This window comes from Anas acuta, chromosome 23 (assembly GCF_963932015.1).
Source record: "Anas acuta chromosome 23, bAnaAcu1.1, whole genome shotgun sequence".
Taxonomy (NCBI): Eukaryota; Metazoa; Chordata; class Aves; order Anseriformes; family Anatidae; genus Anas; species Anas acuta.
Genome location: NC_089001.1, coordinates 2,110,479 through 2,134,626, shown reverse-complemented (window position 1 = coordinate 2,134,626; position 24,148 = coordinate 2,110,479). Strand labels below are relative to the sequence as shown.

Below are 24,148 nucleotides of genomic sequence, written 5' to 3'. Positions count from 1 at the left end.
GCGACACTGCTCCATTTTTATTTCACAGATAGTAAAAGATCATATAATTAAGTACAAAATGCAATTTGCTTCCATTATTTTAATTAAGACTGACCATCTACTCTTGCAACCGAGCTGTTCAGCAAAGTACGTGTGGTTCTTCAGGAGTTGAACTCCCCTTTTCCAGTACCCCCAAATCGATACATCTTTCTGGGGGAAATGCAGGGATATTCAACAAAATCCTGGTTAAAAACTTGAGTCTACTTATTGCCAGACGTGGTGGGTTGGACAGATCAGTGCTGCCTGCTGTCAGCAATATTCCTGCTCAGGCCTCTCTGAGATAGCTCAAACCCTTACCCCCAGCCATAAGAGATGCAGTTTTTGCCTGAAAACATCCTATGCTACGCATCTTTTACTGATAAAATACAAGGCAATACTAGAAATAGCAGCTATCATAAAACCCAGCTGCAGAAGATGTGTGCCAGTGGCAGCTGCTGTTGCAATGCCTGCTGCAGAGTCAGTTTTTCTAGCAGCTTGCAGAGCACACTCTGCAAATCAGACTTGGCAGCAGCTGCTGCTTTGCAAATCATTAACACTGTACACAGAAATCACACTGGGCAGGATCAGTTCAACAGAAGGAGCTTCTCTAAATGCTTTCCCCTGAACTACCAACCATTTCTTGGAAACGTGCCTGTTTCTAAGTGCTGAGGAGAATCGCATCGCAGCACTCCATTAGTGATCCACTTGTCCAGAGCATAACAACAACCTAGCTTTAAAAAAAAAAATACTGGGTAAAGCTGTGAAGCTGTACTGCAATAATTATTCACTGGTCTGTCTTAGTTCCAGGGCAGAAAGCAGAGAGCTCAAACCCAAGCCAACTAAGACAGCCGCATTTATAGCAGCTGCAAAGGATGAATGAGTGTAGAAAAGGTGCATATCAGTGTCCCTGAACAAGGAGGCTAAATTAACAGTTAATGATTGAGACCAACAATGAGAACAAAACTAAACGTGACAGCACCTGAAGCCAGCCAGGCATTTTACAGCACTTTCAGTTGAGTGGCTCGGGCCGTGAAAGCTGCCTGCTTCACCAACAGTGCTGTAAAAAGGTCCAACAGTGCAATCACTGCACGTGGGGACTGGCTGAATTATCACATCTCAAGGGATAAAGCAATCAGCAGGAACCTTGTGCCTTCAGGCACATGAAAGCAAATGAGAAGTTGACACGTTTTTATGTAGGTTGCAGCAATAGTTAAACTCACTCCTAGGCCAGTTAAATAAAAAACAAATAATTTGTGTCAGCACGGGAGCATCCTTTTCACCAGCCAGTTTCTCCTCAGTCAGCCTTCCTGGGAATTCGGCCCATTTTGGTGCGGATGTTCCGCAGTAAGAAGAAAGCCACAGTGCTCGCAGTGCAGGTGATTTCAGCCACCCAGAAAGCTGTGGCCCAGCTGTAGTGTTTGGCAATGGTACTGAAGGGCAGTCCGGCCAGAAAGCCCCCAACTGTAAGGAAGAGAAACAGAAAAGTAGCAACACTCAAGCTTCTCTGTTTTATCTGTTGATACTTTTTTTTTTTTTTTTTTTTAAGTTTTAAAAATTCCTCAGGCCTAGTTTGAACTTAAAGTGCATGACAAAACCCATCACATACACCAGGAAACGTCTGGTCATTCTCCAGGGAAAAGGGAGATGTGTGTGACTCACCATTGGCCATGAGAGCCACGATGGCATGAGAGGTGCCGCAGAGGTTGGCAGGGGCACTTTCGTTGGCTATCACCCCGAACAGAGCGATCGGCCCGTAGGAGGAGAACCCGAACACAGCTCCCAGAGTCAGGATCCACAGCTGTCAAAACAAGTGAGATCAGAAATGGGATCTCTGCATCTTACCACTGTCAGTCAGTAACTACACAGATTGTACGCAGAGTAAAAGGAAGAGTTTTGAGATTTTGCAGCTGACACCAGTTCCCTGGCCTGCAGACAGAAGAGCTCAAGCTGGTGACAGACCCCATGTACCTACAGCTCAGCTGCATCTCCAGCACGCCACAGTTAGCCAGTGCGAAATTTCCTCTCCTGCAGTTCAGCCCCTAAGCCGTGTACACGACATGCGCCACTTTGCAAGAAAGAACCAGAACATAGAAGAAAGATGGGCAACGAGCCTGCGAAACGACAGAGGAGAGCTGTGAATCAGCTCACTTTTAAAAACGAATCAGGAGACACCTGACTAAAAAAAGCCATTCTTGTTTTAGACACAAGCAACTGATCAGAGGATCTTAATTTGTGACAAGCCACTAGTTGGTAGCTTCTATGTTACGAAACTAAAATAGCAAACAGAAAAAGCAAAACAGTAACGAAAAACCAAAACCAACAGTTTCAACTTCAGTGTCAGCTTACACTGAAAAATTCTGAGCCAGGTAGTTTTTTTAATTACTTGTGAAAAGACAACAAAGGATAAGTAACTCTACCATCTCAAGATTATAGCATGCTTTATACTTTAGGAACAATAAAAGCCATTTCAAAATGCCCAGGAGGGATTAAGTACCATCTTATTTTCCAGATGGGGAACAGAAACAGAGTTAGAAAAGAACTTGCCAAATGTCTGCAGATCAGCACCTGCAGGAGCGGGATCACTCCTTCTAAGCATGCTCATAAAACCCGTTAACTGTCTTCAGAGCTTTTTACGTAAATTTTTTGAAACAGAGTTTTGAATTCAGACTTTTTACAGTCAGTTAGTGTAATCAACTGGTTATAAGAAAGGTTTCTCTTACAAAACTTACAGTAATCTTCTCAGTGCCCTGGTTCTAAGGTCTGTAGTACTAACCAACCTTTCAGGACTGGAAAAAGGCATTTCAGTGAAAGCAGAAACAGGCAGAGGAAGAAAGAAATGCAAGGCAGAAACCTCATGTTCTTTTAGGCCTGTAAGATCAGCTAGAGGTTGCAAGGCTACAGTCCAGAAGTGATTTTCCTGAGGAAGGAAAGAGTAAAATGCAGAAAATCAATTTCAGTTATTTAGCAGTCATTAGGACAGATGCAAATCACATCTATACTACAGCCAGTAATGCAGACTACCCAAGCCAATTTAGGCAGCAGCAGTCCAACAGCCCATTTCTCTCTAGTGCAAAGAAAGAAAATGCACACCGACAGTTCTTGGGAAGGGTGAAGAAAACTGTCGTGCTTCCTGTCATCAAATTCTTCATTGTTAAAGAATTTACTTCTTCACTCTTCCTAGAATTTACGTGCACTTTCTGCCTCATTAAAACTTCACCACTTACAAATAGTCAGAATGCAAATCCATCATTTCTCGGCATTTGATTTTAAAGTCGAAATGCAATTGGTACTGTTCTCTGTACAGCTTTTTCATCAAGCTCACTGTTCCTGCAGTCTCCTACACAGACGTGTATCACTCTTCCCTTCCTTAACAAACCTGGCAGCCACACTGCACCCAGAACAACTGTGTGAGTTACAATGCTTTTTAGAAAGACTGCCAGCTAGTCTTAATGCTGAGAATCAACACGACAGACGCCTCTTCCAAAATGTAAACACATTCATTATTACTAACCAGACTCCTATTTCTAGGCTGGCTTGAGACTCCAGGATGCTGTCACATTTTTCCCTACTGAAGCTTCAAAGCTTCATTTATCAAAAGCTGTAGGCAACGTTAAGTTCGAATTCTTGCTGATCAACTCAGCAAAATCACCCGATGTTTCCCTGCAGAGGCAGTTCTTATAACACATTGTTATGACAGACAAAAATTGCCCAGAGTTACTCTCTGCCAAAATTATTTTTTTTTAATCTTTAACTGGTTTACACCTCTCAACCACTGTCCTCCACACAAACATTTCCGTTTAGTTATGATACTATTTTACGTGACAGAAGAGGTATGGAAATCTTCTTGAAAATAAAGAAGTAAAAGAATTGAAGAGGCTGAAGCAGTGAGGCAAGTGCAGAACTCAAAGGTAGTTTTGATTGAACTTAAGCAACTGGTTACAATTCAAACCGGCAGTCAGATCAAACTCCTTTGGAAAGGGGAGCTTCCCATTCCACACTGACTCCCAGCCAGCACCTGGTCAGCCTTTGAAGCCCCCAAAAACTAACCCTGCCCGTGTGCAGGGCTTACCTTGGGAGAATCGCCCGTGACTGTTACCCGGAAAAGAAACATGGAAACACACATCCCTGCCATCATGGACAGCAGCAGCCCGTGCCGAGGATTCCCATAGTTTGACAGACCGACCTGTAACACGGGAAGAAAAACAGAGTCAGAGCCTGGAAGGACTGTCTCCAATTTATATTCATAGTGGCTAATGCCATCCACACAGACCAGTCTGAAACACAGGTGGCACATCAAAAGCACATCTTGTAGTGAGACTTCTGATTTTGGTTTAAGAAGAATCCACTTAACTAAACTGGAAGCTCTTACAGCAATGGATGATACTTCTCTGCTATCGGTTGTGCCCTCTTTCTACCCTAAATTTGATTTCAGATCCCACTGCTGGGTTTTAGTTATTTCTTCCAGACAGAAGACAACTGTCAGCAACCCCATCTGTCTTTCAACATGGAAATTTGGAGTTTACAGAAAAAAAAAAAAAGTAACTAAAACAGATGAAACATCTTAAATCTCCCATCACATTATGATCCCTAATAATACTGGCACACGCATTTCCCAAAATTCTGAAGACGCTGAAATTGGCACGAGGTTAACTGCCCAGCACACCCCAGGGTCCAGGTGACTTACTCTTGCTACTGCTCTGTCAGAGAGGTACCCAGCAGCAATGCTCCCCACCAGGCCCCCGATCTCCAAGGCACTCATATAGGAACTACCTAGAACACAGGAGAAGCAAAGAACACTGTCAGGTTTGGTCACAACCGCAGAGCTGCTGTGCTTCAGACCATGCTCACTGCGAGTTTCAGGCACCTCTGCTGGAAAAGATCCTCCAGGATCTTCCTGGGGCAGGAATACCCCCAGGCTGCCGGTCCCAGCAGGGCCCTGGCACGAGACAGCACTGAGGCATTCAGCACACGCAGAAACTTTTATCAGTGTTATTTCAACACCTACGTGTCCAAGCAGACGAGGCAACTGGAAGCACACGGGTCCTTTTGCTGTACCCAGTCAAGCTCTCTGCAACGCTTTCCAAATTGCAAAAACGGAATTTAAAACGGAATTAAAATTTAAAAATGGAACTTTGCATCTTACCCACAAGCATAGATTGTCCCCTCTCCTGGATCAGGAAGAGCTGTCCCCAGTCAGTGCAGCATGTTTTCACTCCAAAAACGACCAGGTAGCCTGTTGAGAGCACCCAGAGGTACGGCGAGAGGAGCAGCTCTGTCAAAGTGCTGTTTTCGCTAGAAGAACCTGTAAGGGAGATCAGGAGGAGCCTTACTCGTACTGGAGCACAGCCACTGAGCCACACCGACACGGGGCAGTACAGAAAACTGTGCAAGCAAGATTCATGCATGAGAACATCCTTAAAGGGGAAGATACTCAACGCAACTGCTAGTGAATGGCTTCACCTTCCCCTTGTCCTGGTTCTGCAGTGATTACAGAATCTTCTCTGTCAATTTATGCCATATTCATTACAGATTTCAAAAACAATAATCAAAATGTTACCCCCGGGAATTTTCTGCGTTACGATTGCCAGTAAAGACAGGAAGATTGTGAATCTTTAAACAATGATAATTAAAAATAAACGTTTTTCCAGATTTTTTGCAAACAATTTCAAGCACAGCGTACGGAAGACACTACTTATACCGAAGGGATGATGCTGACTTGTAAGTTGTACCTTGATTTTTGCATCAAGTCTTCCCAAAACACCTACAACACCATTCTCTCCCCAGAGACCCCTCTGGGGAAGCAATACTGTTTTCTCACACCAAGAGGTGCAGTCTAACAGCACAGACATCACAGGGCAGTACGGACAATAGGATGAGTTTCCACGAACCTTTAAAATTCTACAGCAAACCTGTGTTGCAATTCTCCTCTACCTGTTCTGCTTTCAGAGAAGCATCATACTCAGTGGTCTGAACAAACATTTACTAACCAGATGTCCTAGGTTAGGACAAAAAACACTGAGCAGAGTCCACCACAAGGCAGGGGTCAAGAGAACCCATGGAGGGGTGAGGGGAGAACTACTTGTCCTCTGGCAACACAGGAGAAAGGCTTAAGGAGCCCCTGCTTGCTGCTACGTTTTTTCCTCTCTGTCCAGTACCCCCCAGAATATTCAGCCTGAAGCAAGTGCTGCATGAGCCCCAGAATATTCAGCCCCAAGAAAACCAGGGGGGTACTCTTAGTATGAGGGCTTAATACAGGCAGGGAGATGAAACGGCCATCAGCATCTCGGCAACAGCTCTGGCACTGGTAGAGCGAAGAACAGAACGAAGTGGGGGGCAGACTCCTCCTCTGCTCTGCTGCATGGCACTTGGACAGTTTCAGAAGCCCAAATACAGCCCCCCCTCTACAAACTGTAGTCTGCTGTATGATTGTTTGTTTTTTCCAATATATATATGTATCTTTTTGTGTTTTAGTTACAAACCATGTTATTTTTTATATATATACATGTAAATATATATAGTTACAAACCATGTTTAGTTTAGTTTAGTTACAAACCATGTTATTTTATATATATATATATATATATGTAAATATATATATATATAAAAGAAACTAAAGCACACACACGTTTTTATTTTATGTATGATTTCTAACTAAAACCAACAGCTCAGTAGCTACCAGAATAAAGCTGCTGAACACAATCCCTTACACGTATCCTGCTGAGCAGTAACTTCAGGAAGAAAGGTCTGAGAGCTCGATGCACTGAGCACGACATACTCGTACCAGAACACAGACAGCAGGTACTGCACCATCTCACCCGGCTGCACGCTTACAACAAAGTCTCATGCTCACCTTTCTTCCCTTTCTTGGGTCCTTGTTCAATGTTGGGTAGCCCAACATCCGCTGGCTCATTTTTAATCAGGACAAGGCAAACAAAAGAGACAACCACGCAGATGAAGCCAGAGAAGGACAAAGTCATGCGCCAATCGTAGTGGAGAGACACAAGAGCAGCAACAATGGGGCCTAAGCCTCCAGCCAAGTTCATGCTTGTAGACAGGATTGCCCACCAAGTCCCAAACTGGGAAGGCTCAAACCACTGTGCAACAGAAAAAATGGTGTAAGGTCTGAGAAAGAATATCATGAACACGACGTTGCATCTGAAAATCTGCAGTAAAGGCCCATAACGAGGGTTCTGGGAAAGTCGAACACAGGTCTACAGCACCAAATAAAGTGAGAGCCAACTCTTCTCTACCTTAGCCATGCAGAAAACTCCAAATGTTACACGAGTGTCAGTCATAGGAGCTTGACAGGTGTTCGTACCATGAGCCAGCTCGGGATTATTTCCATTTCCATGAAACTGAGACATGGGATGGAAGAGAGAGCATGGTTCTGCATACTCACTTGATAGGAGCAGCGTCCTCCTGGAAATGTCTGCTGGCACAGTACCACAAATAAATAAGCAGAGAGTTGCAAGGTAACTTAAGGACTTGCTGTTGCATTAAGTATTAGGCACGATCAGTTCTTCACTGCGCTGTGCCCTCAGAGCCAGAACCATTTGGATGGTTGTTGTCGACAAGAAAACGCCTGGGATCTACATTCACAAACACCTTCAGAAAATACTACGTGTGTTTCCATCATTCAAGAGCTTCCATCCTGTGTACACAACCATCTCTGTCAGTCCTTTTCTTGCCAGCTCCTCTAGCTTGCAGAGTTAGATGCCACACAGAAGGGGCACACAGTTGTTCATCACCCCCTTTCCCACAAGTATGTGCATTCCTGGATTTTATATATTTCTAAAAATCTTGCATTCACGTTACCAGATCACAGGGAAATTTCTAAGCAGGATGGAAAGTACACAGATCTTTCATTTGCATCACTTTCTCTGCTTCCACTAAACCTGAGTGCTCCTAGCAGAATTCAGAAGTGCCAAGGTTTGTGCACAGAGCTACCTAAACCCCTTCCCCTCCATAAAGCAGAAAACGTGTTCCAATCAGATTATCAGAAAAAACAAATGCACGCAGCTTAGAGGCTTGACTCATCCTGCTTCTCCACCTGCTGTTGTTCTACCTGCACAGGCTGCAGTGTGCAATGCCCAGGTTCACTGGGAGTACAGATGCAGAAATGTTTATCACTCCCTTGCCCAGCAGGGAACAACAAAGAGATGAGGAGAGCCCCATTTTCATGCTTTAAATACTCAGTCCCAACAAATGGTGTTTTCTATAACGGGGAGTCTGCTACCAGTGGACACTGGGCATCAAACTCAGTTTGAGCTGAGATACCTATGGGATAGGACTAACAAACTCTTTAAGAAAAATAAAAAAGGATCTCATGCACAGAGCCTTGCCCGCAGAAAGCAACAGCTGGAGGTGGTTTCGACCTCCTTGGCTCGAAGGAGGCAGGAACAGGCGTGGGTACTGAATCCCCAGCGGTTCCTGTGACACCTGCAGTGGCCCCGTGGGCAGAGCTGTGACACTTTGGCTGTTTTGGGGCACTCACCTTCCGCAGGATCTTCCCGCAGGGCGGCCAGCCGAGCCCCTGAGCCAGCCCGTTGAGAAACCAGAGCCCGGCAAAGGCGGCCACGGAGGAGCTCCAGGAGAAGAGCACGTTGACCAGACCCACCAGCAAGAGGCCGGACGAGAAGAGCCAACGGGCGCTCAGGCTGTCGGACAGGACTCCACTGACAAACTTACTGATGGCGTAGGCTGCGGACTGGCTGCTGGTGATGAGCCCTGAAGCGAGACACAGAGCAAGACCCAGCGGCTCGCCACAAAACCCAGCACAACAGCAACCCCGCAGCCCCCCACCACCCCCGGGCACTCACCCAGCTCGTCCTTGCCCAGCGGCACCTCGGCCATGACGGCGGGCATGACGAAGGAGAAGGTTTTGCGGTTGAAGTAGTAGAGCGTGTAGCCCACGAACATGGCCGTGAAGATGAGGGCCCGGTAGCGCCCGTAGCCGCCGCCCGCCATCCCGCCGCGCTGCCGGGGCGCTGCAGGCCGGGGCGGAGCGCTCGGCGGCCCGGCCCCGCCACCACAGCGGCCCGGGGAGCCCGGGGAAGCGGCTCCCGAGCCACAACCACGGCCCCGTCCCGCCCCCGGTGCCCCTCACGGCCCCCGGTCCCGGTCCCGTTCCCCCCGCCGAGCGCGGACTCCGGCACCGGCCGAAGGTCGGCGCAGGCCGCGCCCCGCTGCCCGCCCACCCCCGCCACGGCTTAAGGAACGCCGAAATCGTCACAAATTCCCTCATCTTTCTCTTTTTTTTTTTTTCCACAGCAACCACAGCCCTCGTTAAGAGACCGTCTGGAAGTGCCGTTTTTATTTTTGGTCGAAAAGGCCGATGGAGAACAACAGCAGATGCACGTTCACAAGTGGCGGCGTGAGGCGGAGACCCCCGCTCGTGTGTTTTAGCAGCATGAACAGTCCCGAGGAGTTAGGAGACCACAGCCAAGGACATGGATTTTCACAATGGAGCCAGGCCGAGTACACGAGATACCGAAGGAGGAGGATAGTTAGCGTAAATTGGCCAGGTTGCTTTTGTTTTTGCCTAGCCCTGTGCCACCTCTCTGGTCAACTACCGGTTGTTGTTCTGACTAAAAGATGCACTAACACATTCGTTCAGTCTCCTGTGCGTTCAATCTCGCAATTTCTGAATTTTTATTTTACAGTAAACAATAAACTGAATCCTTTCGTTAAGTCTCACTTCACTGCTTTCAGACTCTGCTACAGAGCACAGACAGAGATGTTTTTAATAACAGTCGATGGAAGCAAACACCCTCTTATCTTGAAGCACAGAGCATCTGCCTCCCCACTTCTGTTCCAGTTTCTCATATGAATCCGAATGAGAATACACTTCCCAGCAGCTGAAATCACACAATTTCCTTAAGTTTGGACCTCAGTTGCTAATGCAACACCATCTCAGCAACATACGCTTCTGGATTAATCCCATCTATCTTCACCAGGTGAGGTGTGGCACAGAGCATATGTTCCAAGTTACTTCCTAAGGCTTAAAACCTTCCTTAAACCGTATTCTCTCTACAGAAAGGTCATTTTGGTGACTTCTGTCCTGAAACTGAGACAATTCTTGGTGAGCACACGGCCACCTTTAAACATGTAAGAACAACAAAAAAAATAAACACCCAAATTCGCTAAGTTAGTAGCAGAAAATTCCCCAGAAAGAAAAAAAATTTACATCTCTCTTCCATTTTGTTGTCAGACTGTTGTGTTCCATTTACATCATAACTAACTAGGTCCATTAAAAAAAAAGAAAGTAACGATGAAATAAATAGATGCTGACACCAGTGGGACTTCAGGGGTGTTATAACTCATCATTTTTTCTGCTTTCTCCTCCAGCTTCTGGTTTCTTCTCTGTTTTGGACCCTGTGTAATGAAATAAACACACTGTTACACACTGTAACAGCTTTTAGGGCATACAAGGCAGCACTGAAAGTCACTGACATTCATTAAGTATTCCACTGAACTCTTGATCTATTTACATACACCAGAGGAATGCTTTGGGAACTGATATTCAGCTCCAAAGAGTTGAAGACCTTACTGCCATCCACCTGTTGAATATTGGTGTCTTCACAATCCTACTGTCAGAAAAACATGCACCTGCAGATCAGTTCCTAGAGAGCTTTAGAAAGACAGGCTTACTCCTAAGGAACTGGCTATGAACTGTTGTGCCAGAGGCAGAAATCAGCTGCTGAGGCAGTGGTACGCTGTAACCTCACACTGAACAATGAGCATTTGACACCGTGAGAAACCCAAAATTTTCACCTTCCTCTTTGCAGAATTAAGAACTGCTCCATAATCAGGATTTTCAGCATATTGCTACATCCCACATCCTTTTAGGATGAAAGAAGCCTGCAATTGTAGGTATCAAGTTCTAGAGCACGGATCAAACATATACCCACCGGAGTCTGATTGAGGCTCATCACCTGGTGCTTTCTCAGCCGTAGGAGGTTCCTCGGCTGGACTGATATCCTCAGGTTTATCTATATATAAAGCAGAAAGAGCACAGAAGTTAAGGGAAAATACACAGAGACTAGATGCGGGGAGATTAGGTGACCAGCAGCAAGTGAGGTGTACAAACAGGTCGGCCATGGTGTCTCAGCAGGACTCCAGTAATTCACTCTGACTCTAAGAGGAACCAGCAGGCAACTCTGCTGACAAACAGCAATCTAAATTTTAAAGGAATGGGATATTCAGAACCTGAGGATCTTTAAAAAAATAATTCCAAAAACAAGAAGCTTTAGTGTCCCAGGCAGATGTTTTTTTGGGGCCCACCTAAGCTGCAAACCTATCTTATCAACAGCTCAATCCATTTCTTGATGTAGGACACAACCATGAATATTTTTTTCAGACATCCAGAAGGCAACCGGTGGCTTATCTTTCTTACAAGGCAGATAGCCAAAGAGGTAGATGCTAAATAGGAAGATGTATCCTAGGTAGTACGTAAATCTTCCTTCCCAGAAAGCTGGCAGAAACAGAGGGGTGGGGAGGGAAAAAAAATAACAGCCCACGACTGTCATACCTAGATTGTCTCAACAATCTTTGAGAATTAGGAGGATCATTTGATTCGTCAGTTAACTGGTGTCTTCACATATTTAGCTCCCTTTTAAAAATGTGTTACTATCTGGCAATTATCTAATAGTAAGGCCACACTTCCCACCCACTCCTTACCTTCTTGCTTCCCCTCCGTGGGAGGGATAGTGCTCTCACTCTCAGAGGTTGCTGTAGCATTCTTGCCTGAATCAGGTTTTGTGGCATTCTTCTCCTTTTTAGATTTGGGCTTTGCAAACTTGGCCTTGTTCAGAAGATACTGCACTTCCCTGTCCAAGGCTGCTATCTTGAGCTCTATATCTTTGGACAGCAGGACAGGTTTCTCAGCAGGAGACAGCTTTTTCTGTTCAGCCAGTGTCTCATTTTTCCACATCTATGGGGAGGGAGGGGAAAGGTGCTTTTTGGATGTTTCTTAGTTCCAGGAACTACCACGTATCACAATCTCAGTCACCACTCCTGAGTGTTCTAACATTGCTCAGGATAACACTGCTCAGTGTTGCATTTCTACAAGTTTCTTAGTTACGCAGACAAAGGACAAAAAGAAACAGAACCCTCAAAACCCACTGGCTGCTTCTGAAAACCACGTAGCCAGATTACTGGGCTATTCCACCACTCTTGGAGATAACTGTCCACACTTAACACAAAAAACATTCCCCTAGAGCTTTCTGGGGTCACACAGAGGATTAGAAAACACTGAAACACATGTTTGCTGGTGGCATGGAAACAAGACATGCATGCTCTACACCCTGACTTTGGGTGAATGTACAGAAGCTACTTCTTGAAACGGGAAGCACAACCCATTTACCATTGTTTCATTGATTGCTTTTTCCAGCGTACCCAGTTCCACTTCCGTGAATATCTGGTCAGACTCTGGAATCATGCGGGCTCCCCTTAAAGACAAAAAAAAGGTTTATTTTTGTTTAACCCAACAGACTATATATTGGCAACTCAGAGTTCACACTACCAGTAAAAACCAGTAATAAATAGTCACTGCACGTACCAAATTAGTACATTTTACACTTGTCTTTCTAACACCTGCAGCAGGAAACAGGAGTCCTAAATCTATCTCTGGATGTTAGGAATGGAATACACGGTCAGCAAATGCAACTGTCACAACAGAAGAACAGGGAAGACTCAAAAAGCTGAGGCCATAGAATCAAGAGGGAAAATAAAAGTTTGCTTGGAAATAGTCTGTACAGCACTGGACACTTAAAGAACCTAGCACTAGGAAAGCTGAGTTTTGGCCATCTTTCCTCACAGGCACTAGTGACTTTCAGAACAGATTCAATCTGGACAAGTTCTGCTGGCATCCCTTACGTTATGGGCTGTACAACTCTTATTCCTAACAGCTTGCTCTTACTTGAGGAAGATGTTTGAGTGGTTAAGCAGACTCTCCAGGGCAGCCAGGCGTTCTGGCCATTTTCTCCTTTCCTCGACACGGAAAAAGAGGTTCCTACAAAGCTTCTTCAGCTCTGCAAGTTTGTCTTTCAGCTCCTGCAAAAAGGGGAGAGCAGAAAGCAGACAATCAGCTTGCCCAGTCTCTAACTCTCCCGTGTGAATGCTGTAAACCCCAAAGTTAAAACTTGCAGTTTTGTAGTTCTCTATCAAATACACTATTTACATACAGTAAAATAAAAGCCACGTGACTAAGCTTTACGCACAATCAACAGGTTACTGCTGAGGCTGTTGAAGACCATTCACACTCATCGAATGGTCAATGGAATGTGTCCAACCACACGTTCATGTGCTTGGAAGAACCAATACATATTACATCTGTGAACTGCAGAAGCAAGAAATTTTCAAGAACTAGGTTATAAAGATTCAAGATGGATCAATACTCTGTCAGCCCATATGATGATTTCTTTGTCAGTTATAGCAGACAGGTATCTCGACTCCACACAGCAATACCTTAGTTGCAGCTGCATAGCCCTCCTCCTCCATCCAATTCGAAGCTTCACTAAGTTTCTTCGAAATTTCTTCTCTCTCCTCCTCCGTTGAGACAAACTGATACTCTTCTTGGTAAAGCTTATCCTGAAAAGAACAAAGCAAGCATTCCCTTCAAACAACACTTGGTGTGAAAGGAAAAGCCATCAGCTCACCCACTAATAACTGGGATGCACTCTGAAGTCCAGGCATGCTGCATGCATTGCCTAGGAGATTCTCATTCATCCCTCCCAAATCTGAGCTCCTGCTCCCAGCATTTCTATGTGTGTGATGGAAGATGTGCTGAAGTTCATTCTGCATTTAGGAAACCTCTAAATTCCACATGGGCTTGGGAAGCCTAATGTTAGAGAAGGTGACTGAAGGTTTAGAGCCGGGCTCTTCAAATCAGCTCAAAGAACCCTGCATCCAGATAAACCAAACTACATGAGCCCTTCTACCCATGTTCCAGGAATTCTCATTTCTTTATTTCCCTGTCTTACCTGGGTCTCAAAGATGAAGGACTCCAAGCTGTTGGCTGATTTTTCTCTTTCCTGTTTCTCTAGATCTCTGACTGTTAAGTCTTGAAGTCTAGAATGTGAACAGAGCAGAGATCAAAGGTATTAAGTGCCTTTAGATGAGCACCACATCATATACACCAGTTTCTTAGCAGTCACCATTCCTTCAATCCTCCATCTCTAGGAGAGGAAGGTGACAGGTGGAAAAGATTTAACTAAAAGGGAGAGAGACAGCTGAGAATACTTCTAGTTTTCAAGTCACAAAACTCAGAGCATTGACTATTTAAAGCCAGAAACACTCTGACTAAAGAAATCCAGCAGCACTACAACAAATTTTATTATTTGTGTAACGTTTCTCTAAAACCAGATTAGGCATCAAGGACCAAAGAAGGAATGTTTCACTCAAAGAAAATCAGTTTAAGGGAACAGAAAAGGTGTCACTCCTGCACAGGGAATACTGGTAAGAGGTAAGTTTTGAAACTCTCTTCCTTTTGTCACAAAGCAACTCACTTCCTTCATCTAGAGCTTTAACCACGCAGAGCTATTTAAAACATACTTTTTCATTGAGCTCTTCAGTTCATCCTCTAACAGGTCAGGCACATCATTTACATCCAGTTCCATGGTTATTTCATGGACAAGCTTTTGCTTCTTGGGTGCTTTGATTTTCTTCTCTTCCTCTGTTTTAGTAGCTGTGCTTGCACCAGAACTTTTGGACGGTTCTTCTTCTTTCGTAGTTTCTTTATTTTCTTTGGGATCCTGTAACAGACAAGACAAAATTTCAGCCAAGCAGACAGATTTGCATTGTGTTCCAATAATAGCCTGAAAGATGTTCCTAATGCAGTTGAATTCAAAGGACCTAGTTACCAAAGACTGCCCAAGCAAGTAAGAAATCTTGGGCATATCTGCAGGACAAAATTGGAAGAACGCATCAACACATTTCCACGAGAATTCTGCATGCAGACAATTCACTGACAACTTAAAAAGGAACAAAGGACAAAGAGAGGCTTCAGTAGAAAAGAGATGTGTTCCCTGCAACTGAAGGCTAACTGAACTTTTTCCAAGGCAGGCCACTAATAGAGAAAGAATGCCACTGAGCACTGCAAAACAATAGGAATTTATTTGCTCCAAATGTACCCCTCAGACACCACAGTCTCAGTCCCATTCTTTCAACCTGATGCTTACCTGAGACTCTACTTTCTCGCCTTCTTCTTTTTTTTGTGGTTCTTCTTTCAGAGGGGTACTTTCTGCCTGATCTGAAGGTGGTGGCTGCTGTTTCTCTTCTCCCTGCTCTTCACCAGCATCTTCTGCACTGCTCTTCTGGCCTTGTTTCCCTCCCTGCTCTTCTTTAGCTGTTTCTGCTAGGCTTTCTTCTTCTTCCTGACCACCACAGATAAGTAAAGGGGAAAACAAAAAATTTTGGAGTAGAAATCCCATGCAAACGTTTCACAGAACAGATAATATTCTGCAAAAACACAGCATTCTCAGAGAAAGCAGACATTCATGAGGGGCTGTACTAGGTGGGGTAGAAGCAGAAGATTAAGAGACACTTCGGTGCAGAACATGAATCCATGGCACAGTACTTTCATTTCACTGGAAGGAAACCAAATCAGTACTGCCAGTGAAACTGCAGTTGTGCCTATATGGCCCAGAAGAAAACAAGTAGCCTGCTAGACACTTGTACTAATAACAGACGGAAATGTATCTGTGTGTCACCAGAACAATTTAGAAGCAAGACACTTCAACAGAAACAACTCCCGTAACATTAGTCCACTGTCAGGGCAGTCACCCTGGGGCTCACCTGAACTGAGTCTGTCAGGTTCTCTCCAGTCTCTGGTGTATGGCCACCACCCCCAAACAGGCTTGAGATCGTGTTTCCAAGTTCTGTCAACAGGAGACAAAAAGTCCAGAACACCGTATTTCCAAAGGAAAACCCTCTTCAGCGATCAGTTCTTTCCCTCACAACTGTAATGATGACCAAGGAGCTTTCCAACAGATTTGCTACAAACACTGCAGAACCTCATTCTTCCTGACTTTATTTTGTGCTTCTGCGTGCATGCAGAAGTGTGCAAATTTGTTACTTCAGCTAAAAAGCTCCAAGCTTCAGCCTGTGACTGCATTAGCCATCTCTCCCCTTCCCCTCCAAACATGCAGGTTTCCAACTCCCCTGTATAGGCAGGCTTTGCACTTTCTCTAAAATCCAAGTGCAAAGCACAGATGAGACCATCACGACCCTGACAACCTGAACTTCCCTTCAGGACAGACATCCTGAAATGATCAGATGTAAATGAACAAGGAGAAAAGGACCTATTTTTTCAACTTGCAATGCGTGCAATAGTCACCTTAGGAACGAATGACATCTCAGAGCTCCTTGCAGCACCCAGAAGCCACTTGCACAGGGCTTCTGTGTGTTCTGGAGCTGTTGCTATCAGGGACTACAGTTAACTAATTTCCACCCCTCAAATACATGGTGCTTGCTGTGCTCAGAGAAACAGTACGCTTACAGTAATCCCAGATACTGCTAATAAAAAAAAAAAAAAAAAGTCAGTATGAATATTAAAGTTCAGCACTTACTTGTTAGAGTCGACTCCTCCTCCAGTTTGTCTTCCACCAAGGTCTCAAACACAGATTCCACCTTGGAGAGGTGAGCATAGAATTAGTTTTAAGAAGGGACCGTCTCTAGCATAAACAAGGACAGCACTGGGAAGATACACAGGGTGACAAACATCACAACAGGGCTTACTCGGTCAAGACTTAGTACTCCGCTCTCATCCATATTGAAGTGAGCTTTGATGCCTTTGGACTCGTAATCCGAGTGCTTCTTGAAACTGTCTCCAACTCCCTTTAACCTCACAGTAGTGAGATTGAGAGATCCAAAAATCCTGGTGATAGACAAAAGCAGAAAGTGATTGAACTTAAGATGCAGAACAGCGAACCATTTCTCACACCCACAGCGTTGGATGATTGCACTAAGCAAGGAACCAGTGTTGTTTGGTCTGCTAAAACGTAACCTGGAGAACCAATCTGCAAATACGTCCTAGTGGCCAGTCAGATCCATAGGCTGGGCACCCTGCATTGCCATGGGGCTGTCTGCTCTGCTGCTGGACTCAACTCACCGTAAATCATCCTGGTTCAGGAAAGACAGATCTCCATAGTTGACATAGAACTCAAAGTCATCTGTGTAGCGGTTGAAAGTGATAACTTTACGCTGTGGATAGGGTGCCATACGCTGGAACAAAATCCTCTTATTATGCTTTAAACTCTTGGATTTATCATCTTCCTCAACTTCACGAGTAAACTCCACCTGCATCACAAATACAAAGTAAGACAAAACAACTACAAACTTCCTTTACAGCATCCTATGTTAGAGGCTTCCACAGCATTTGACTGCCCTACCTCATGCAAAAGTTGGGGAACAGCTATGTATTTTTCAACAGATATTTCTATATGCCTGACTTCTTCGATATATCACTTCTGTGTTACTGAATATTTATTCTGTTTTCTTTATTAGATTGGCAGAAAAATCTCCATAGCTTCCTTGCTCAAAAAAAATAATCCAATAGGTCACGTGGAACATTTCTCCCAACACAGCCCCATTTACCCACATCTTTTACAAAAGGAGGCAAGCCAAGGGTTACCTGAATAGGAAACATAGCTGCGTCTCGAACCACAAAAGGCTTCACCTTAAAGGCTTTGCTCAGAGCGGCTGCCTGGTAGACTGCACCCATAGCTGCAGCCTCATCAGCATTGATATTCTTGCCCAGTTCTTCTCTACGAAGTGAAAAGCAAAAGACATGAGCTTTGCAGCCACTGCCACGAGCAGCAATTTGTCAATAGGAGACATACTAGGGGGCCTCACATACTCACTTGCCCACAGCTTTCAGCAAAACTTCCTGCACTTTGGGGACCCGTGTGGCACCGCCAACTAGAATCACCTGGTCAATTCCATCCTAGGGATTGGAAACAGTCACCTTGTCTTTGAGAAAGCAATTTTGGAAAGCTAAGTTCAGGGCTTCCTTACGGTTCTTCCCCGGACACCACACTCTGACGCGGTGCTTTAAGAACAACCATGCTACATGCTGCAGTCCTAATGCAGGGCAGTGCCTGAGGTCTCAGACAGGCTGATGTGAGCCATGCCAGCAATAGGAACCTCGGATCAGGTCTATCAAACATGGTTGATATGGCCACTGCTAAAAGTCACCTGAAACGCGGGACTTAATTTAGAATTAAATAACTACAGGTTACGCCAGAGGAGCCAATGACTCAGACAGCAAGTTGGACCAGAACAGACAGAAACCCGGCCTCTAAGAGGTGAATCAACATCTTGCTTTGAATACAATAGCCAAAAGATGCTCAAGAGTATGCTGGCGTTCTGGAATGTGAGCATTTAGCAGCACTGTAACTCTCTCCAAATGACTGCATCACATTTGGTCCAACTGCAGTCAGGAACAGGGCTTCTAAAGAGAGTGCTCAAACAAGAAGCCTGAACAGCAGCAACTCTGTTTCCAAGCAGTTTAAGATAAAACTTCAGAAGAGAGACCAGAAACCAGCATCCCAGACAACACAAGAAAAGACCAGTCTTTAAAACCTCCAGCCCAAGAACAAAAATTTTTTTTAACAGAAAGAAAACACTCCTCCAGCTACCTTATTTCGGGCAGATAGTGCAGAGCCACAACAGACTCCTGCTTGGCACTGCAAAAAGTAACTTCTCTGCAGCACCAACACCACTGTCTACTACAACAGCAGGCATCTGTACTTCTCAGCAGTGCTGATGCCTTGTAAATAACACAGTCACTGATGCTTTGATCATGACGTGACAGCAGCTCCACGAATGGAAACCTTCAGGCTTCTTAATGGATTCCTAAACATACCAGTTTCATTTCTGCGCTGCTCAGAGCCTGTTGCACAGGTCCTGGGACTCGTTGAAACAAGTCAGAGCACAAATCCTCAAATTCTTGCCTTGAGACTTTGGCCTTGAAGTCAATATCATCCAGTAGCCCCTCAATCTGTTCAGGGAAAAAAAATAAATATACATCTCTCTCTCTATGGAGCATTCTACAAGCAAAATCTTTGCTTGATTTGCCCAGTGTGCAAAAAGTTCCAGCTTTGTTAATGCATCTATAACTTGACTGCGCTTCATCTGAACCCTACAATTGCTAAGGTAATGAGTTATGATTTATTAGTATTTAACTATTTATTAGATAATTAATCTAAATAACATCATCCCACCCTCAGTCCTAAAAACTCTGGAAACCCTGCAACAAAAAGTCATACCTGTGCCACGTGGTCAGCATTTGCACTCAGGACAGTTTTCAGACGATTGGCCTCCTTTAGTAGTTTGGCCATGGCCCGGGGATTCTTCCGGACATCTTTTGAGGGATGTTGATCATTAAAGAGCTTTGCCAAATAATCCCGGAGACGAAGCTCCATCTCTAAACCCCCAAGAGTACGGTCAAACCTGGGAAAAAAAAAAAAAAAAAGAAAGAACCAGGATATAATAAATTAAAACAAGTTGAAAGCAAACAAACCTCATCTATTATTTCACAGCTATGCCAAGCAGAAAGTGGTCAAAAATAGCTGAAGTACTATTAGCTGTGTCTGCAAAAGAATGACAGTTACTCCAAAAAGAACATATTACATAAGCCAAGAAAAGAAAGATTCACCACCACAGTAGCCATTGTACAAGAAATTTCATCGTATGTATGGTGAAGGCCTTACTGCTAAGCCCAAACAGCTGAGAAGCCAAGGGATAACTGCGTCAGGTCCCAGGTATTTTATCGAAAACAGCAGTATAAAACTGTTTTCAGAGTTAAAATTGCTGAGCTGGATATCTACAGCACCCCCCTCCTTATTTGGCAACATTTAACTGCAGTGCATTTTCGTTCCTCTCCAGGATATTCCGCTTTTTCAAACTGACACCCTCTGCTTCTGTAAGATCTTATCAAATGGAATTACATTAAAATGGGTTGAGGCTGTATTTAAGAAGAAAAAAAAAAAAAAGCCTGAAACAGACTAAGTAAACTGATTGCCTCCTGGGCTCCTGCAATTTCTCAGCTACCTTCTGCAGTGATGTAAGAATTATTAATAACTGTAGTCTTCTCACTCTACATCCTTCCCACTTTATGATCCAAATTACCATGCTGAAGTCTCATTCAAACTTTCTATGTTTAGAAGAGACTGTGAAACAAATGATTTCTTTCCTGAGACCTTCAGGTTTTGTGCAACTCATGTTGAATTCTTACCCAATGCCCTGGATCTGCAATTGAGGTTGGGTTCCCGAGTCCTTAGTTTTCACTGTCTGATACGTAACAATAGTACAAACGGTGCTTCCTGCTCCCATGTCGTAAAACATGATATTCTGAAAAGAGAAGCTGGGACGGTGAAGCAGAAACACTTGGATATCCCCCATGAATAAGGAAAGAACACGTGGCTTTCCAAGTCTGATACAGGCCAAGACTACGTCGGTTCCCTAGACTGGCTTTATACCACATGAGAGATGCAGGACTCGTACCTCGATCGAACTAAGGAGATGTGCAGGGTCATGCCTTACACAAAAAAAGACTTTTTACAAAGAAAAAACTTTTTAACCCATTTTGTAAATCAGAAATCAGAACTTTGCTCTTTAAAAGTTTCTTAAACCTCAGGAAAATCAACTATTTCAGAGTCAGTCTTCCAATACCTTAAAAAAAAAAAACAGCTAACGTTTCTCCCCACCAGCTGATGGGCAAGGAACACACACTTCTCCAAGATGGGAACTTCCAGCTACCTGGCCTTCACTCCAAAAGCTCTGAGGCTTTTAGCGCTCTACCATGTTCACACAGGATTTCATATCTTCATCGTGTTGATGAACACATGAAAACAGAGGAGACTGGCTGAACAGCAAGTCCACTTCCTCATGGTTAAGGCCTTTTTGATTTTATCTGCAGCACTTTCTCCCCTGCACGCACGCACTTGCATGGGACTATCTCCCAGCTACACCTACCTGTGCTGTGGCATTGATGTCTTTCCTCCTAAAAACTCCATAATTCAATGCTACAGCAGTGTTGTCATTGATCAGCTGCAGAACCTTCAAGTCAGCCATGCGAGCAGCATGCAGAACTGCCCTCCTCTCCGCCTGGTTGAAGTAGGCAGGAACAGTGATCACTGCATCCTTGATGGGTTGTTCTGAAAGAGATGGTGGAAGAAGTTTTTCCATCAGACTAGCCACATGCAAAGACAACATAATGGAGTGATGGTAGCAAAACCAGAGAATGCAAGCTGAAGACACCTACATAACTCAATCCTGAAGCAACATCAGCAGCTAGCATCATTAGAGATTGCTCCGTTCCCTGTTTAAATCAGACTTTTCAGATTCTCATAAAGCCACAAGTCTACTGCTTGGCTTTCATGTGCTAAAATAATCTCAAATGCCTTAACCTTCAGCAGATATGATCTCCATGGAACCTTACTTTATCAATGAATTGCATTCACTCTCCAGAGTAAAAAGTGTTTGGACTGGCTCTGATGAATCAAACACCACACAGCTTCCCAGTAATATCACCAATGAAACATGTCAACCAAATTCACCTGTAATTTTCATTACTTAGTGATTTCACTACCACCACAGCACGGAAACATCTTGTTTCTAAGATGACCCAACATCCCATGGGTTTTCCAGACACCTTCTGTCTCTATTCACATTTTATAGCACACAAACATAAGCTGGTACTGTAAGAAACATATAAGTCCTTCCAACCTGCAAATTCCTCAGCCAGACCACGTGAGTAGTTCAGGACCATACCAAGCATTTCCTCTGGAGAATACTGTACCGTCCTACAAGAAAAAGAGAAGAAAGGAAGTTACAACAACAGAGTCAGCTACCTAAGTCCAATAGCAAAAGTCCCACTCACAAGGAACCCAGAAGCAGTCACTTACTGGGACAGCTTGAAGATAACCGTCTGTCTCTTTTCATCCTCCACAAGTTCATGTTCTGGGAACCGGGTCCGGTACAGCGCCACTTGAGGGTTATTGATCTGCTTACCCAGAAGATCCTGAAAGTACCTGAATGCCACCTTGGGGGTCCTTATAGACTACAGAAAGAAAGAAGAAATCACCCAGCTGCATTTATTTGTCCTTCCTGATGTCAAACAAACCTCTCCCAATCTACACAGTGAACAACTGTGATGGTATTTTGGAACACAAGCCTGGTACACAAGGAGCAGGTAGAGAAAGCCAGCAAAACACCAAGGAGATAAAGCAAGTACAGGGCAAGAAATAAAACTTCCTCTTAATTTAGATATTTCTCATGAAGGACCCAATTGTGGGAAGACACCTTCTTGTGTACATGAACTGCAGCTGGCATAAGAAGCAACGTGAGCTCTTACCATTCCTAGTGCGCTATCACCAAAGAGACGTTCATTTTCCTTCAAAGCAACAGCCACAGGTGTTTTCCTTCGCGATTCCCTAGACAGGAAAAAAAACAGCAACGTGGGTGAACGTTCAATACAGAGGTCCTGGTGACAAAGGGTAGCAATTCCCTTCCAGAAAGGCTAGGAGAAGATTCTCAGACACCACCTACAGTGAGGAAGACCAGCTCTACTAATCGAAAGAACTGCAAATAGCAGCAGCTCTCTTCAGAACTTTCAGATCCTCCAATGTTCTTCATGACAAGCGCAACTACCATGCTTGACTGAAACGTGGACAGTAATCTTTCAAACAAACAGCTGAAATTGTGGAGTTGTGCAATTTTTCCCGTAGCACTATACTACTCAACAAGAGATGAATCATTTCTGCTACAGATCCAAGTATGAAAACACCAAGATGAGGATTTTGTTATGATAACTATCAAATGACTTTAAGTTGTCCACTAAGTTCATAAATACTTCTGCAAGCTACCCACTTCTGGATACCTTGTAACATGTCAGCAGTTTTCTATCATAAAGCTACAACAAAGTGACTTGACATGAAGAAGAAAGACTCACAAGCAATGTTCTACAATGTGCTACTTTGTAATTAGACAAAACTTGCATAATTTTTTGCTTCCCTCCACCAATGAGGGAATCAAGTCAGTTCACTCATTCTGTCAATGACTGCCACATTTCAGGGAGCTAGGTGAAAAACACACTACCTGAGTCTAGACTCCCGGAAAGCAAGGATGTTGCTAGTCAAAGATCATCTCCCATCCATGCCTTTTCCATTCAGTGTCTTGGGGACCGGTGGCAGCAACAGCAGCCAAGTGAAAGATGATGAAAGATTTGCCTCACAAGTGACTGGTGGTTCTGAGCAGCACCACAAACCTACCTTCACCTTCCGTTATGGAGAACTGAGAATCTGGCTTCTTAATAGTATATGCAGGAACGTCACCCTACACCCTCTCACATCTGCATGATGATGTGTTCCCAGTTACACAGACCTTGGGTCGCTGGCTTAAAAGGGGCACGAAGCACAACTCGGCACCCCTAAGATGAGGGTGAAGGCCGACCTGCTGCCCTGGTGCTCAGGGCTGCACTCAGGCAGCCCTCAATCAGGCATCAGGGACGGATGCTCCTCACTCAGCGCCGAAACACAGCGCACTGACCCCTCCACCTCCCAAAACTTGGCCTCCTGTCGGTGCCTGCATGACCCGGAGGCCCCTTTAGGAACACCCCCAGGCGGTACCGGCAGCACGGGGCTAGCTGAGGGCAGCGCCGCTTACTTGTTGAGGACGATCTCCATCGGCACGCCGGGCTTCACGATGGCGATCTTCATGGACTCGCTGCCCACGTCCACCGACATCACGGCCAGGGGCTCTGCGGCAGGCGGGGGGGGGGGGGGGGGGGGAAGCACCGGTGAACAACCCCAGGGCCGGGCCGGGCCTGGCTGGGCCCTGACCCCCCTCAGGGCGCTCCCAGGCCCCGAACCCCACCGGGATCCCCCCCGGGGCCGCCCCCCGTGAAACCCCCGGCCCCGCACCCGTCACCTACCGGCCCGCAGGAGGAGGCAGGCGAGCAGCAGCCAGCCCAGCGCCCAGCAGGGCGCCCGCGCCATGTCCCCACCGCCCCTCACGGCCCCTCACGGCCCGGCCCCCGCCGCCGCCGCCGCCTCAGCGCCCGCGGCCCCGCGCCTCACGCAACGCCCGTGCCGGACGCGGCGGCCGCTGATTGGCCAATCAGGCGGCC

General features: G+C 45.2%; 2 protein-coding genes across 3 annotated transcripts; both read right to left on the bottom strand.

The window, feature by feature from the left end:
- Positions 1-2: 2 nt before the first annotated feature.
- SLC37A4 (solute carrier family 37 member 4) lies at positions 3-9,133 on the bottom strand. 2 transcript variants are annotated; one of them, XM_068659387.1, is made up of 9 exons: positions 8,838-9,133; positions 8,513-8,745; positions 6,869-7,112; positions 5,162-5,320; positions 4,703-4,788; positions 4,088-4,201; positions 2,870-2,935; positions 1,678-1,816; positions 3-1,479 (listed from the first exon to the last, which is right to left on the bottom strand). In XM_068659387.1, exons 1-9 carry the CDS (start codon positions 8,983-8,985, stop codon positions 1,313-1,315), a joined length of 1,356 nt encoding a protein of 451 aa, XP_068515488.1. In that variant the 5' UTR covers positions 8,986-9,133; the 3' UTR covers positions 3-1,312. The 2 variants fall into 2 exon arrangements, with proteins under 2 accessions (XP_068515488.1, XP_068515489.1); XM_068659388.1 differs by lacking the exon at positions 2,870-2,935.
- A 170-nt stretch (positions 9,134-9,303) lies between these two features.
- On the bottom strand, positions 9,304-24,112 carry HYOU1 (hypoxia up-regulated 1). The gene is made up of 24 exons (XM_068659374.1): positions 23,954-24,112; positions 23,686-23,779; positions 22,376-22,454; positions 21,927-22,081; positions 21,748-21,824; positions 20,995-21,176; positions 20,255-20,370; positions 19,287-19,470; positions 18,884-19,018; positions 17,880-17,962; positions 17,651-17,783; positions 17,129-17,316; positions 16,756-16,894; positions 16,587-16,647; positions 15,814-15,896; positions 15,198-15,392; positions 14,572-14,771; positions 14,001-14,088; positions 13,486-13,608; positions 12,938-13,071; positions 12,383-12,467; positions 11,698-11,950; positions 10,929-11,009; positions 9,304-10,392 (listed from the first exon to the last, which is right to left on the bottom strand). The coding sequence occupies exons 1-24, from the start codon at positions 24,015-24,017 to the stop codon at positions 10,331-10,333; spliced, it is 2,994 nt and encodes a 997-aa protein (XP_068515475.1). The 5' UTR covers positions 24,018-24,112; the 3' UTR covers positions 9,304-10,330.
- Positions 24,113-24,148: the final 36 nt, after the last annotated feature.

Excerpts from the sequence above, each read along its gene's own strand:
- SLC37A4 (XM_068659387.1), bottom strand. The coding sequence starts at position 8,985 with ATGGCGGGCGGCGGCTACGGGCGCTACCGGGCCCTCATCTTCACGGCC. Across the intron at positions 8,746-8,837 it reads GCTGGGCAAGGACGAGCTGG|GGCTCATCACCAGCAGCCAG; the intron begins GTGAGTGCCCGG and ends GTCTCGCTTCAG. Across the intron at positions 7,113-8,512 it reads GCGGGAAGATCCTGCGGAAG|TGGTTTGAGCCTTCCCAGTT; the intron begins GTGAGTGCCCCA and ends TCTGTTGCACAG.
- HYOU1 (XM_068659374.1), bottom strand. The coding sequence starts at position 24,017 with ATGGCGCGGGCGCCCTGCTGGGCGCTGGGCTGGCTGCTGCTCGCCTGC. Across the intron at positions 16,895-17,128 it reads CTGAACCAGGATGATTTACG|GATTTTTGGATCTCTCAATC; the intron begins GTGAGTTGAGTC and ends GTCTATCACCAG. Across the intron at positions 11,010-11,697 it reads CACGGAGGGGAAGCAAGAAG|ATAAACCTGAGGATATCAGT; the intron begins GTAAGGAGTGGG and ends CTTTATATATAG.